The 14,694-nt window shown below is 41.7% G+C and overlaps 1 protein-coding gene across 2 annotated transcripts; it reads left to right on the forward strand.

Moving 5' to 3' along the window:
* Nucleotides 1–218: 218 nt before the first annotated feature.
* On the forward strand, nt 219–14,448 carry LOC105355502 (protein LBH-like). 2 transcript variants are annotated; one of them, XM_011482883.3, is made up of 4 exons: nt 219–660; nt 11,618–11,693; nt 12,507–12,771; nt 14,301–14,448. In XM_011482883.3, the coding sequence occupies exons 2-4, from the start codon at nt 11,622–11,624 to the stop codon at nt 14,369–14,371; spliced, it is 408 nt and encodes a 135-aa protein (XP_011481185.1). In that variant the 5' UTR covers nt 219–660; nt 11,618–11,621; the 3' UTR covers nt 14,372–14,448. The 2 variants fall into 2 exon arrangements, with proteins under 2 accessions (XP_011481185.1, XP_011481183.1); XM_011482881.2 differs by lacking the exon at nt 219–660 and adding an exon at nt 9,080–9,234.
* The last annotated feature ends 246 nt before the right edge of the window (nt 14,449–14,694 follow it).

Here is a 14,694-nt window from a genome sequence, read left to right on the forward strand (position 1 = left end):
CTTTGTAGACAATGTTCTGGTAGATGTAGAGAGAATTAAAATAAACCTGCAAAACCTTCTTCTGTTCATTTTGCTGCTGGTTGTTTCTGACAGCAGAGTATGCGCCATCTGCGTGCTCTTTCTTTGCAGATCCAACAGTGACCCACTCTGCCAACTCATCATAAGGGACAGTCAAGCCTGACTGACGTCATCCATCCATCCTCTGTAATCGAACCAGACGCTAATCCTCTGCTTCAAAGCCTTGCAGTTGGGTGGGGTGGACAAGGGAAACATGGTCAGGGAGTTGTAAAGAAGGAATGTCGCAGACCTGGGAGCGCATGTAGGCTTTGGGCGAGCAAACAGAGATAGCAGTGACCTGGAATAGTGGGATACAGCGCTGCGCTGACTCCCTTAGGAAACTTCGACCCACAACCTCCAGCTTGATCCTCTGAAACTCCTGACGTCCCCAGGAGTTTGGGACTCCCAACATCTCCATCCAGGCTTCGCCCTGGAGGCCCTAAACTCTGGTGAGGGCTCTGCAGAGGGGGAATGCTGTGGGGGCTGCTCACCTCCCCCTGCACCCCCTCTAGAGTCACCCGTTCTCACCGTGGTGGGGCCCGGCTTCACGACTGTGGAAGTGTGCCAGGATGGAGAAGACACGTGCTTGGCATCAACAGAGGGGTAAGAGGAGATCTCATCATGAGTATAAATTACCCCCAAAAAATCTGAATTGGCAGGAAAATGTAATTTTTCACTGTATGAGATAACCTAGTCTTACTTTAATGACTTGTTGATTGTGGCATAAAACAGCAGCAACTAGCAAGTATTAAGCAACCTCCTTAAAGAATCCCTGAGTTTACAGGATCTTTAAAAAAAGGTCCAGAAGTTTCCAAAAAGGGAAGATGCTTTGCATAGTTCTCTGCTAACACTGCAAACATACCATAAATAAATAGAAAAAATGAGAAGTTCCTTCTGTTGGTGCTTTTTTCCTGTTAAAAATATTAAACTATCAACACCATAGTGGGATAAAGAGAACTCGGGACAGCTTTATTTGAGTAAAGACTGCATTGTTTAACGATAAAAAAAGGTTTCTTTTAAGTAATCTAAATTGCTGACATAAATGTTTATGTTCATGGCTAAAATAAAAATTGTATTAAATTTATTAAAGGCTCATTTAATCAGCATTTTAACATCCCATCTGACTGTGTAAATATAGAAAAAATATTGTTAAAGAGGAAACTATCAGGGCATCACGTGTTTTAACATTTCTAAATCCCGATTTCACTCTCTTACATTGCAAAGAAGAAAAAAAAAGCCCTCTAGACTGTGGTCCATCTCTCCTGCAAAAAATCTTTTTGAATAAACATAGAGGTAAAAGCCACAAAAACATTTTTTTTTCATGGCTGGGACAAATAAACCAAATTATGTGATGAAAACAGAAAAATAAACGTTTATCACCTAAATCTGTGGCTATTTTCTTAAACGTCTTCATGACTGGAAGGGACTTTTACCCCTCCATCTCTTCCTGTTTACGCTAAATGATAATCTTGATTTTGTAATGTTTTCTTCTAATCTCACACCTTCTCCATGCTCAAAAAAAAAAAAGTTTATGTTAATTTTGTTTTTTTTGGCGTGGAAAGATGACAGATTTGATCAACCGTAGCTCCTGCAATTACACACAGATGATGAACGTTTCCTGAGTCGATCAGTGCCGGTGCTTATCTCATCGGCGTGCGACGAGGCTCTCACCCAGATTAAGGCTTCACGGCTTCATGATAGCTGTGGAAAGTTTCCGCTCCAGTCGGCACACAGGCAGCTTAGTGTAACGCACCTGTCAATAGCACAGTATCAGAAATTAAAGTGAAAGGCCACACACACTTACAAGTGGGTCAAAAAAAATGATAGCATGCTCTCAGAGCTGATCCTATTTGGCTGAGAACAGGGTGTCCTCATTCGAACAGTTGTGCAAACTGGCTTAGTGTTCACCATTTGTGGCCTGGGCAAAAAGTTGTGCATGTTGTCTGTTGATAAGCTCCAAATCTGTTGAATAGGTACAAAAGAAAAGAGAGGTCAGCAATCAAAACTAATCAAGCCTATTGTTTTTAAACTAATTCCATTTAAGGAAATGCTAAAACATCAGATATATTATTTTTATTAAATGGCCCAGCTTTGTTTAAAGTTAAAGTCCTATTATCTGTCACACACCTCGGTGGGACCCAACCCCTGGGGGAGCGGTGAGCTGCAGACACAGCTGCGCTTGGGAACCATATGGGGGTTTAAGACCTCAATTCAACCCCTTAATGCTGAGTGTCAAGTAGAAAGGCATTGGGTACCATTTTCTTAGTCTTTGGTGTGACTTGACCTGGATTTGAACTCACACTCTACCACAAGGCCACTGGGCTGCATGTCAGCTACGAGAGCTGCAGAGATGTTCTAGGAAGGCGGTAAAATATATTTATACAGGCCAAGAGATTTTTCTGAGACATCTGAAGAATCTCGAGTTTGAGGTAACGCAATTTCCCCTTTTGTGTATTTCCTGACATATAGAGTCCTCTACCAGGACTTCACAATAAGAGTACCACATAGTTACGAATGACTGGTAAAGCAGACATAAATAAAAAAAGATAGTTCAAACATTTCGTCATCTTTTTTTCAATGGTTGCTTGCAGGGCTGGACATCACTAACAAAATTCAAATTTACTTTTGGATTTGATTTCAGGTACAATACAGCTCCATTTAAAATTGTTTTATTCGTCAAATTAACTACTGTTTGGTTAAGGAAAGCTATTTTCACATCACTACTTTAACTAATCAAAGCGAAACTTTCATTGATAAAATGATTAATTCTTGCATTAAAAACTAAAACGAAAGCTTTTTGCCAGAGAAAAATGCAAGGAATTGAAATCGGAAAAGAATCTGTTTGATCATAGTTTTACAAAAAAGTAAAAATCACTTCAATTTGTAATTATTTAGTTCTTTAAATTAAAAATTTGTGTTATACACTGTGCATTTGTAAGATTTAAAAGGTATCTTGCAGCCCCCTTACTACCCGCTTGCTCAGTTGCCAGTTTGACCACAGCTTTGGTCATTCTCCAATTGAAACTTTTTGCTAAATTCAATCCTTGACTAAATTACTTTGCAACTGCAACTCCTAAAGAAGGAGAAGTCAAAAGAAAAAAAAAGAAAAAAGAAAATAACAACAAAAAACAAACAAATAGAGAAGGAAAAAAAACCTAATAAAACATTGTCTACGTTACTTCGCACTACTTTGTACTACTACTCAGTACTTTTCTATTAAGCTATGGACACATTGGGCATATGACGCGCATTCGTCAGCAATATTCGGCTCATCGTCAGCGAAAATCGCCTGGGTGTGAACACAAAAACGTGGCGAAAAACGCTGGCGAATAACGCCTGGCGAATATTCGTCCCGGTGTGTACGGGCCTTTATTCCGATACATGAAAGACTTGGTGTCATAGAATTCCGGCCCGGCAAAACCACAGTTATTAATTTCTCCTCCATGATGGATTTTCAGACGGTTGTCACTTCCATGACTTAAAAGGGACGCCATCTCAATATCACTAACAAGTCAGAGTCGCTGATTGGTCAAAGTTGAACCTGGTTTAACTTTTAACGCATGTTCAATGGATGTGCGTTTTGCATGTAGAACCCGAAAACGGTCTTAAAATTGTGCGCAGCTATGAACACAAGAGTTTTAAATGCGAGTTTCATTGACTTCTCATTGAATGTGAGTTGCAGAGGGAAGTGTGAATGTAGCTTCAGGAATAGATTCTTTACCTGGCTTTTTATCTAGTTCTTGTCTGAAAGCTGTGTTAGGAGTAGCTACTTATGTATTAAAGCAAACAATTACTTTTCCTGCTTTTAACTTATTATTGATGTTTTTGTAAGATTTTTCCTTAGAACTTGTTCAGTAACTTGTAATATAACACATTGACAACCCACTGTGAGGCATTATAGATCCAAACATTTTAAAAACATTTTTTGCTTTGATATAGTTTTGTTTTCTTATAGGCTAGATTGTGTAATTTTAAGCTGTTTAACCAGTTTTATTTAAGTCTTTTTGAGGTAAAAAGGCATCTGGTTCTTTATTTGGTTTATTTTTGAATCATTCTCAAAGTATATTTCCAATATTTCGATTTTATAAACTAAATTAACTAAAGCTGAGGGCTTGTCAAATAGGCATTTACTTGCAGCTACATTTTTGTCATTATGGCACATTATTACCCAAGTGGCAGTGTATGACCCAAAATGCAGAACACCAGGCTTGGTGACAGAAACTTAAATAATTAATAAATAAACTTCAACATGTCAAAACTCTTAGAAAATCAAAAAGGTGACAAAGCAGATGACCAGAAAACCTTTACTCTTGTGCTATCTTAGATTACCCCACCCTTACATTGACGTGTTCTCCCTACCATGACAAAAGTGGATAAAGGTGGAAAGATTCCATGTAATCCATGGACACCAGTGAAGATCACAAATCATTGAAGAAAAAAGGTTCAGAGCACTGTCTAGTCATGGGTCTAGATGACCCAACTCCCAATGTTAAAGTGCCTAGGATAGCACAAGGGTTAAATACACTGAGGTCAATTTACAGAAATGACAACAGCTGTGGATGATCATCGACACTAGCCTTGTGTGACTGAAATGGAAACATCAAAACCAAACTCAGGAGCACAATCCTCACATAAAATACTTTTGTGTCACTTTAAAATGTTATGTTATACTTTTGTTAGTATTGCAAAGAAAGTAGTAACTTTAAAGTAATACGTGCAAACACATTACTATTCAGAAACAGTAATGGTGAGGATTTACTTCTAAACAACAATAACAAGTAATCTGTGTCGTACTAGAGTTTGGAGGTCATTTGCACAACAACACTGTCCAAATGAGGTTATCAGTAAAATTGTTGCAAAAAATTAGGGATTCAACAGAGCCATCTGCAACACACAGAATACACGTTTTTGATATTTCAATGTCTTTTTGTCATTCTGACTTTTTCTATTTAATACTGCTAGCAAGCTTGTATGAGCTCCCATTAGCCTAGTATCATAGGTTGTGTCCCAATTCCTTCACTACTTAGTGCTCTATAAAGGGCATTTGCAATTTTGTAGAACTGCCCACATCTACAATTCCAAAATTCTATAAAGATTTCTCAAAAGTCTCTGCGAAAAACTGGTCGCTGCTCAGCAGATTGGCAAATAGACCACAATGCATTGTTTCAAAGATTTTTCGTGTGAAAAAAGAACTTAGTTCACATTTTGTATACCATTCAATTTTCATCATCAGAAAAAAAGAGGATTCATTTATTTGTAAAATATTGTTTTTCAGAAGCCCAGTTAGGGAGTAGGGAGGGAATTCAGACACAGCCTATTTCTTAGCTTTAGGTATGTTGTAAGTGTTTAGTTTCACTGCTTACCTGCCCACAGACTTTCCTGTTCTTTCCTTTCATTGTGAGTGTGGCAAAAAGCCACAAATTGAACAACATGTACAATGGCTCAATGTCATCCTCTGAAGGTATTTTGCATCACATTGTGGTAGTTTCATGCTACTCAGCAGCTCCCCAACCACATTAACCCTTGTGCTATCTTAGATGACTCCACCCTTGCATTGACGTGTTCTCCCTACCATGACAAAGGTGGATAAAGGTGGAAAGATTTCATGTAATCCATGGACACCAGTGAAGATCACAAATCCTTGAAGAAAAAAGGTTCAGAGCACTGTCTATTGGGTCTAGATGACCCAACTCCCAATGTCAAAGTGCCTAGGATAGCACAAGGGTTATGATGCACTAAGAGATACACAAAGATAAAAAAAAAGAATGTAATGGGGCTCAGTGGCCTTGTGGTTTAGTGTGGTTGTGTCCGCCCTTTAACTGGAAGGTCGTGGGTTTAAACCCAGGCCGAGTCATACCAAAGACTTTAAAAATGGGACCCAATGTCTCCCTGCTTGACACTCAGCATTAAACTAAACAGAGTACAGTTTAAGTTCTTAAAATTAATAATTTAAGTCATTTTATTTATCAATGAAATAATGAAAACGGTATAATTTTGAAAACACGTTTTCTAAATTACGTTTGTAATTTTGCTTTTTTTGCATGTTTTTTAAATTTTGAAATAGTTTGAAGTGTGCCATAACTACACTTGCATTTGTGCCAATGAGAACAGGATCAAATAAAAACAGAATCCCTTCAGGCTAGATTTGCATTTAGTGGAAATGTCATTAATGACTGCATACCATTTAGCAGATTGTGTCCTTAAACCATGATTACAGATTGGGCAGACACTAGAAGGCAGAGAGGCAGTGCAGGATAGAAGGATATATATATAAGGGATTCAGATAGATCCTCAGCCCTCCTTAATCCTGTGTTGGCTATTCTGGAGGCAATAAACAGATTGAAGTTGGAGACGCACCAAGACTCATCTGTGAAACCCAAAAAAAACAAAAAAACTTGACACATATTATCTATCTGTAAAAAGAAAAGAGTTTTTTTTTGGTTTTTGTTTTAATTCAGCAAGGCTACATTGACCACATGGTTCCTCAATCTGCTTTATACTTCATAGAGATGAATGGAAACATTTGTTCAGTAAGGCTCTCATTCAGAACACAAATGTGAGGGCTAAACTACACGACCTAATCCATTTTAGTGTCAAACCCTATTTGAGCTGTGGACCAATCAGGGGTATGAGGCCGTGGCCGTGTGTGTGTGTTTGTGTGCTCTCACACGCCGCCTCATAATTCAGATGGTTTGACCAGCTTTGGCCTTTAAGATGTAGGATGGTAAATCTCTGGCCAATAAAAAAGCAGGGATGTTGACTCTACTGTAACTCTGCTGTGATGCTGGGTACAGAGGGAGGAACACAGACTGTTAGGAGAAGAGAAACGATTTGATTTCATTTTCACATAAGTGCACAGGGCTGCACGGTGGCGCAGTGGTTATCGCTCTTGCCTCACAGCAAGAAGGCCCCTGGTTCAAGTCCCGGCTGGGGGACATGAAAAACACAACATCAATGGGGGACCTTTCTGTGTGGAGTTTGCATGTTCTCCCCGTGCATGCATGGGTTTTCTCCAGGATCTCCGGCTTCCTCCCACTGTCCAAAAACATACTTCATAGGTTGATTGGCAACTCTAAATTGACCGTGAGTGTGAATGGACGTGTGATTGAGGATATTCTACCCTGTGACAGACTGGCAACCAGTCCAGGGCATCCCTTGCCTACGCCCAAGTGGCTCCGGCAACCCCGTGACCCCGAAAGGGAAAAACGGTCAAGAAGCACAGCTGCAGGCTTCAGCCAACCTGACCTGTTGAAGTTTGCATTTCCCAATGTTAATAGTTTAAGGAAATTAAAACAAACAATAAAACTGAAATGAAAAACCAATCAAATAATCTTAGAAATGTCATGGTTTGGGTTTTTCGTCCTTGTTCTGTCTTGTTTGTTTCTGTTTCCTGTTTTATTTTGAAAGTTCTCCTGTCTTGTCTGTTTTCTTGAGTCTTACTTCCTTTGTTCCCCATCTGCCCTGATCGTGTTCACCTGTGTCTTGGCTGCCCTGTCTGTATTTAAGTCATGTCTTTGCCTTCCTCCTGTGCTGGTTCATTAGTCTTGTCATGCTGTCTCATGTCATGCTGTCTCATGTCATGCTGTCTCTTGCCATGCTGTCTCTTGCCATGCTGTCTCTTGCCACGCTGTCTCTTGCCACGTTCCATGTTTCATGTTCCTCGCCACGTCAAGTAAGTTTTGTTGTTCAGAAATCCTGCTCTGCAGCGCTTTGTGTTTTTTTTTTTTTTTAATTAAAACCCCTAGTCACTGATCCTTGTGCCTCCGCCTCTGCGTCTGGGTCCTACCGGCTCTCAAGCCACCCCACCACCGTGACAGAATGAACCAGCCAATTTTTCTGGACCCAGCGGAGCGGGACATGCTTCTTCTTGAGGCCTACTGCCAGGAAGCAGAAAGGACTAGAACGTTTTGGATTTTTGATCAGGCCCAGTTTTCATCATCTCCCTGGAGTGGGAGCCGTCCAGATTATGCTCGCCATGAGGGGGGTTCGACGTCGCCGTCGTTCCCGCCGTCCCCCACAGCCACGTCCAGTGGGGGTCCCGGACGCACCGCAACCTCGTCCAGTGGGGGTCCCGGACGCACCGCAACCTCGTCCAGTGGTGGTCCCGGACGCATCACAGCCACGTCCAGTGGTGGTCCCGGACGCACCACAACCACGTCCAGTGGTGGTCCCGGACGCACCACAACCACGTCCAGTGGTGGTCCCGGACGCACCACAACCACGTCCAGTGGTGGTCCCGGACGCACCACAACCACGTCCAGTGGTGGTCCCGGACGCACCACAACCACGTCCAGTGGTGGTGCCGCCTGCACCCCGTCCCGTCCCGGCTCCCAGGGGGGGTGCCGCCTGCACCCCGTCCCGTCCCGGCTCCCAGGGGGGGTGCCGCCTGCACCCCGTCCCGTCCCGGCTCCCAGGGGGGGTGCCGCCTGCACCCCGTCCCGGCTCCCAGGGGGGGTGCCGCCTGAACCCCGACCGACCCCCGCTGCCAAGGGCATGCCTGACCCGCCAGAGCTAGACTCCATGCCCGACCCCTCCAAGCCTGACGCCATGCCCGACCCCTCCAAGCCCGACGACGCCTCCACGCCCGACCTGCCTCGCCGGACGGCACGGAACCCCGGCCGTCCTCTGGACCTGCCTCGCCGGACGGCACGGAACCCCGGCCGTCCTCTGGACCTGCCTCGCCGGACGGCACGGAACCCCGGCCGTCCTCTGGACCTGCCTCGCCGGACGGCACGGAACCCCGGCCGTCCTCTGGACCTGCCTCGCCGGACGGCACGGAACCCCGGCCGTTCTCCGGACTTTTTTGACATTTATGCCCATCGAGGTTTGTCCTCCGGGGCCCCCCCCTCAGTTGACTTTTGGAACCTCAGAGCGGTTCCTTGAGGGGGGGGTACTGTCATGGTTTGCGTTTGTTGTCTTGTTTTTCGTCCTTGTTCTGTCTTGTTTTTCTGTTTCCTGTTTTATTTTGAAAGTTCTCCTGTCTTGTCTGTTTTCTTGAGTCTTACTTCCTTTGGTCCCCATCTGCCCTGATCGTGTTCACCTGTGTCTTGTCTGCCCTGTCTGTATTTAAGTCATGTCTTTGCCTTCCTCCTGTGCTGGTTCATTAGTCTTGTCATGGTGTTTCATGTCATGCTGTCTCTTGCCACGTTCCATGTTTCATGTTCCTCGCCACGTCAAGTAAGTTTTGTTTGTTCAGAAATTCTGCTCTGCAGCGCTTTGTGTTTGGTTTTTGTTTATTAAAACCCCTAGTCCCTGATCCTCGTGCCTCCGCCTCTGCGTCTGGGTCCTACCGGCTCTCAAGCCACCCCACCACCGTGACAAGAAAGCTTCTCTTAATTTATCGAAATGCCGGATGACCAGGCACACTTTAAGATTTTAGATTTCATCATCCACTTCAGTGATTCACTTTTGTGATGGTTTGTATGCATAAGTATGTGTGCCTGAACTGTAGTTGTATTCTGTACATGTTGACATGTTTGTTTGTGAAAAATTTTAGAGCCAACAGGTATGTTTGTAACATTTTAGCAGTGGTGGGCCGTCAGGGCCTTCAAGGCCTAAAAATATCTCAAGCATGTGTTTCTGATATGAGAAGCAGTCAGAGGATTGAGGAGCCCATTGCACAGTCCTAAACACATTTATTTTTAGATACAGCTGTTATTGTTTAACAATATATTTGGTCCATGCATACTCATTAAATCATTCCAAAGGGTCTTTTATTGTGTTTATGATGGTTATGCTGCTTCCAGAGAGATGTATTTTCACATTGGAGCATTTAACCAATTGCATTTCAGCTGTCCTGTGTTGCTAAGCAGGATAAGGGCCTTCAGCAAGAGTTGTGAAGGTCCTGTGATGCAAAATCAATGTTGGTCATTCATTTCTTTAACCAATTGGATTTTGAGTTGGTGTCAGCGGGGCCTTCTAGCAGGCTTAGGCAACATCATAGTATTCAGACCCTCTCATTGGTCAGACGTTTCAGGAAGACACATGCAGCCTTGCCCAGTTTGACATGGAGCACTTTTTGATCTGTCTCAGTTAAATCAGACGAAGCAGCCGTACAGATTTGTGTTTTTTGGCGCTGACCATCCCCGTGTCCACCGGGTTTGTCGAGCGAACATTTTCGGCTCTAAAGCGAATTAAAACCTAGGCAGAAACACAACTGGACAGACTCGGCTCTCAGCACTGGCCTTGATGGAACAGAAAAGGACATCTTGACGGAACTGAAGCGCGAAAATCTGCATGACAGGGTGATCGAACTGTTTTAGAGGAAAGACAGGAGGTTGGATTTTGTCTTAAAATCAGATTTGTTGAGTGAAATGATAAATATAATAATTCAAATTTATGTGGTTGTTTTCAATGTTTTGTGCTGGTTGTAGTTGCATTGAGATTTATTTACTGTTTTGTTTATTCATTTTATATAGAGGCATGAAAATGGTTAATGAAGAATTGATTGATTAAGACGTAGCGCTACTAAAGAGAGAGAGACCCAGGTGGCTAATGCACGGTCCGCCACTGCATTTAAGTGTGTGTGGACAGGCCCCGCCCCTTTTAGACTAACATTTACACCTGACAGTAACTGATAAAATAATTCTATCCCTCCCACCATTCTATTATCATCCTCCTATTTCCTTCACCCCTCCTTTTTTTCTCCCTTTTTTTGTGCTCTTATTCCCCCTCGCTCTCTAACATCCCTCTCTCTTCTTCTTTTCTGTCTGTACCAAAAAACCCGAAAAGAAAATATAATTAAAATAAACAAAGTTTAGCCTAAATTACAAAAGGGGTTTATTCAAATATACACCTTGTGTGTCAGAAGATTCATAACACCCTGTTGTAACAGTAAAATATGTCCAACACAAGAGGCCTTCAGCTCTTATCTGTTTACTCAGCTGTTGGACAGGACACGTTAAAATTATGTCAATGCTTAATATAAGAAACAAGATTAAATGAGTTGTTTAAAAAAGAGAACAAAAAAAGATTTAATGAAGATCAATATTGTATTTCGGAGCATTTCTTTTTTCAAACTGAATCAGGAACAGATGCTGTTTGAAAAAGATTGCATTTGTGACAGAAAACACACTGGGCGGGCCCACAAGCTCCCTGCTCCTTGGGGAGAAAAAAAAGGGGGGAGGCATAAAGGAAGTTGGAGGATGATCAAAGACGTAGGAGAGGTAGAATATTAAAGTAACAAGTTGCTGGAGATTTATCATCATTACTGTCAGTTGTAGACGTTAGTCAAAAGGGGCGGGGCCTGTTCACCCACATTTTACAAACATCTCAAATGAATTTCTAAAACACTCCTGCCGCTCTGCAGAAACTATGTCCTAGAAAACAACACAGTTTTTTTTAAAAATTTTGGCTAAAAACAGCATAATCACGTTTAAAGACCACTGGGAACGCTTTTACATTAGATCAAAAGATAACTGGAGTTGGTCTTTTTTTAAAAAGGTTCTCTAACCCAGCAGTTGCATGCACAACGTCTCCAGCAGATTCTCCATTGATGAAATGCTCTGTCAAAACCCTTTAATTCTTTTCCATGAACGTTGTCTTTTTTTTTTTTTTTCAGAGAAATGGATGAGATGAGCAGTCAAGATCCGTCCTGTACAGAAATGCTGAGTAAGGACCAAAAGGTACTTTTCCAGGTAAGACTCTAGTATTCCACTCCAGTTAGTGACAAGAAACGACACAGGGGTGTCATTTAAAAAAAAAAAGCAGAAATGGTTAACTTTACAGTGACATTCATGAGTCACAAACAAAAGAACCAGAAAATGCTGACTGGGACATTTATTTTTCACTGATATTATTTCCTGGAGCGAACAGTTCATCTTCAGTTTCCAAAAAATCAGGCCGTTGACTTAAAAAATAGGTTTCATCAGTAAAAACATCCCTGATTATAATAATACTTTCTCCATGTTTCATTGGAAGGGTTTAGAGAGGTTATCTCCAGTGAAAGATCACAGATTGAAATCAAGTGAGACTTTACGGTGACTATCTTGTTTTACTTTCAAACTGTCAGAGAAAGTGATTTTCACATGACAGAATCAAAAAGATAGATTTTTGCCCTGTTTTTCTAAACTGCTCTCCGTTAAACTTTTGACCTCGTATCAAAGTTTTAGTTCTACTTTTTGAGTATTTTAGCATAATGGTAGCAGGTGTTGATAGATCCCCAAAATATCATTTCCTCATACCGGTATCAGGCCAGGTTTCCACTTTCTATTTTGAATTTTATCCTCATGTCATTTTATGTTTTACTATGTTGGGTGCAGAAGATTGGAAGGGTTTGAGAGCATTTAGTGTTTTTTTTTCTGTGAAGAACTTTTGATTTAAAGTTTTCAAAGTCATATAAACTTCCAATCCTCTCTGTAAACTCAAAGAAATGCAGACTAACAGCTGCATTCATGCATAACTCATACCACTTCATTCAGATTTTCCCTGACCCGGTTGAGTCTTTCCAGAGGTCGGAACCGTCTTTGAACAGCCTGGACCACAACCACCAGAAGGAGCGCCTACCCTCTATTGTTGTGGAACCCACTGAATTGAGCGAGGTGGAGAGCGGCGAGCTGCGCTGGCCTCCAGAGAACTTAGACATGGAGGACGATGAGGAGGACCTGTTCTTAGAGCAGTGCATCCCTCCAGCCAATATTGCTGACTGGGGAGAAGAGGAAGAAGAGGAAGGGGCTTCGGTGATATTGAACCAGCAGCCGGGTCTGACACTCATCGGTGAGCTGTTGATCCTTGCAGCACCTGTGTGGAGTTTGCACGTTTTCCTGCGGACAATGACCTCTTCCTGTTACAGTCCAAAAACATGTTTTACAGTGGAATTGGGGATTCTAAATGGCCCCTTATTAGTTTGTGAGGCTGTCTGTCTGTTTGTTTTTGGAATGGACTGATGTACCCTGTCTTTTTTCATATAATAGGCTCCAACACTTCATTGAATTAACCAAAGTGCTTTAGCCTCCAGTTTCTTTGAAAAATACACATAAAAATTCCTCAGTTTTTCTTCTGAACCCACTGAATCCCTTTCGGGGTCATGGGGTTGCAAAGGCAGGTACACCTAGAACGGGCTGCCAGTCTGTTTCAGGACCACACACTCAAACACACTCTCACATGCACAAATAGGGAGATTTTTTTTACAAGTATGTTGTTGGACTGTGGGTGGAAACCGGAGTGCCCGGAGAAAACCCACACATGCAGGAGGAGAACATGCAAACTCCACACAGAATGGTCCCAATTTGTCCCAGGATTTGAACCAAGGTCTTCTCACTGTGAGTAGTAAGCATCGTGCATCCCCATAAGAATTCAAAAAACTTTGAACAAAAGCAGAAAAAAACACTCACATATTTATTTTTTCATCTTGATTACATGCCTGACCCAGAAACAAATACTCCATTCAAATTATTTCGTGTGAGTCTGCATGTTTGGGGGTTTTGCATTTATACAAAAGCCTCCAAACATGCAGACTCACACCACTAACAAGATTAAAGGTTTGCAAACTAGGCTCAGTTTAATGATTTAGGATGCACGTGCAAAAGACAGACACTTTGCAGGGGCAAAGCATTGGTGTAACAAACTACAGCCTGATTACATTATAATGCAATGCCACCAGCGCTGCACAGACAGACAATTGCATCAGGCAGCAGCAATGATGTCTTACCACAAGCAAAAGGCTTTCTACATTTATAAACAAGCTAAATGATGCTAATTTTGTTAATTTTTGTTTAGGCCAATAACTACTTTTGTAATCTTAGTACAAAGAACATTTGTAAACAGACAATCTGGGACAGTTTTTAGTTTAATGCTCACAACGTTGCCACGGAAAAAAGGAAAGAAAAAAACAAAACACCGTGCAACTAGCTAAGTACATGGCGTGACTGCACACAGCACAAAAAAGTCAAAGCTACAACAACAAAGGAAAACTCAAAATACAAAGAACTGTCTTTTAAGTACCAACAAAGTTTGACATATTTTATATTTCATTTATGAGTATTTATCCAAAAGGCTGTATTTGCTCAATTTTATTTACTTTTCAGCCTGCCTGTCCTATAGGGAGGTTTTTGTGTCAATATAAAAGCATTTAAGCCTTAAGAATGTATTTTACTAAAAAATAAAGATTTTTGTTTGTAATTTGATGAATCAGATTTAGTTTAGAAGCTCAGTCTGTCTGTGCTTTAACTCTGAAACGAAAATGAAAGGTGCAACGCAAGTAAACCCCCGTGATGAATGTGGTTTGATGTTTTTTTTTTTTGCAGACCTCCAGGCCGATGCGTTTCAAGATGACACTCCAACACTTCCTCCAAGCAGCACTCCAGCCTTCAACTGAGTTCCCTCTTCCGCTCGCCCTGTAAACATCTGACATGAACTGTGTCAGCAGAAAGAAAATAAAAAGGCAACCCATCAGCTTTTGATTCAATGTTAATGTTGGTGGCACACATGCAAAGCAAGTAGCAGACATATGAGCTATGTTTTATTTTATTTATTTTTATTTGTTTTCTAAAAATGTTTCTTTGAACTCTAATTTGTTAATTTTGGGAACATTTTGCTGATTGTTGTGAGTCTGTGTTTCATTTCCCCTTTTGTTTCCCAAATTTTTAAAGATTGCTGATGTAACTAAGCTATTTAAAACAAAAGAGCAAACATTACACA

This window comes from Oryzias latipes, chromosome 13 (assembly GCF_002234675.1).
Source record: "Oryzias latipes chromosome 13, ASM223467v1".
Lineage (NCBI taxonomy): Eukaryota > Metazoa > Chordata > Actinopteri > Beloniformes > Adrianichthyidae > Oryzias > Oryzias latipes.

Excerpts from the sequence above, each read along its gene's own strand:
- LOC105355502 (XM_011482881.2), top strand. The coding sequence starts at position 9,131 with ATGTCTTTGCCTTCCTCCTGTGCTGGTTCATTAGTCTTGTCATGGTGT. Across the intron at positions 9,235-11,617 it reads CATGTTCCTCGCCACGTCAA|AGAAATGGATGAGATGAGCA; the intron begins GTAAGTTTTGTT and ends TTTTTTTTTCAG. Across the intron at positions 11,694-12,506 it reads ACCAAAAGGTACTTTTCCAG|AGGTCGGAACCGTCTTTGAA; the intron begins GTAAGACTCTAG and ends GAGTCTTTCCAG.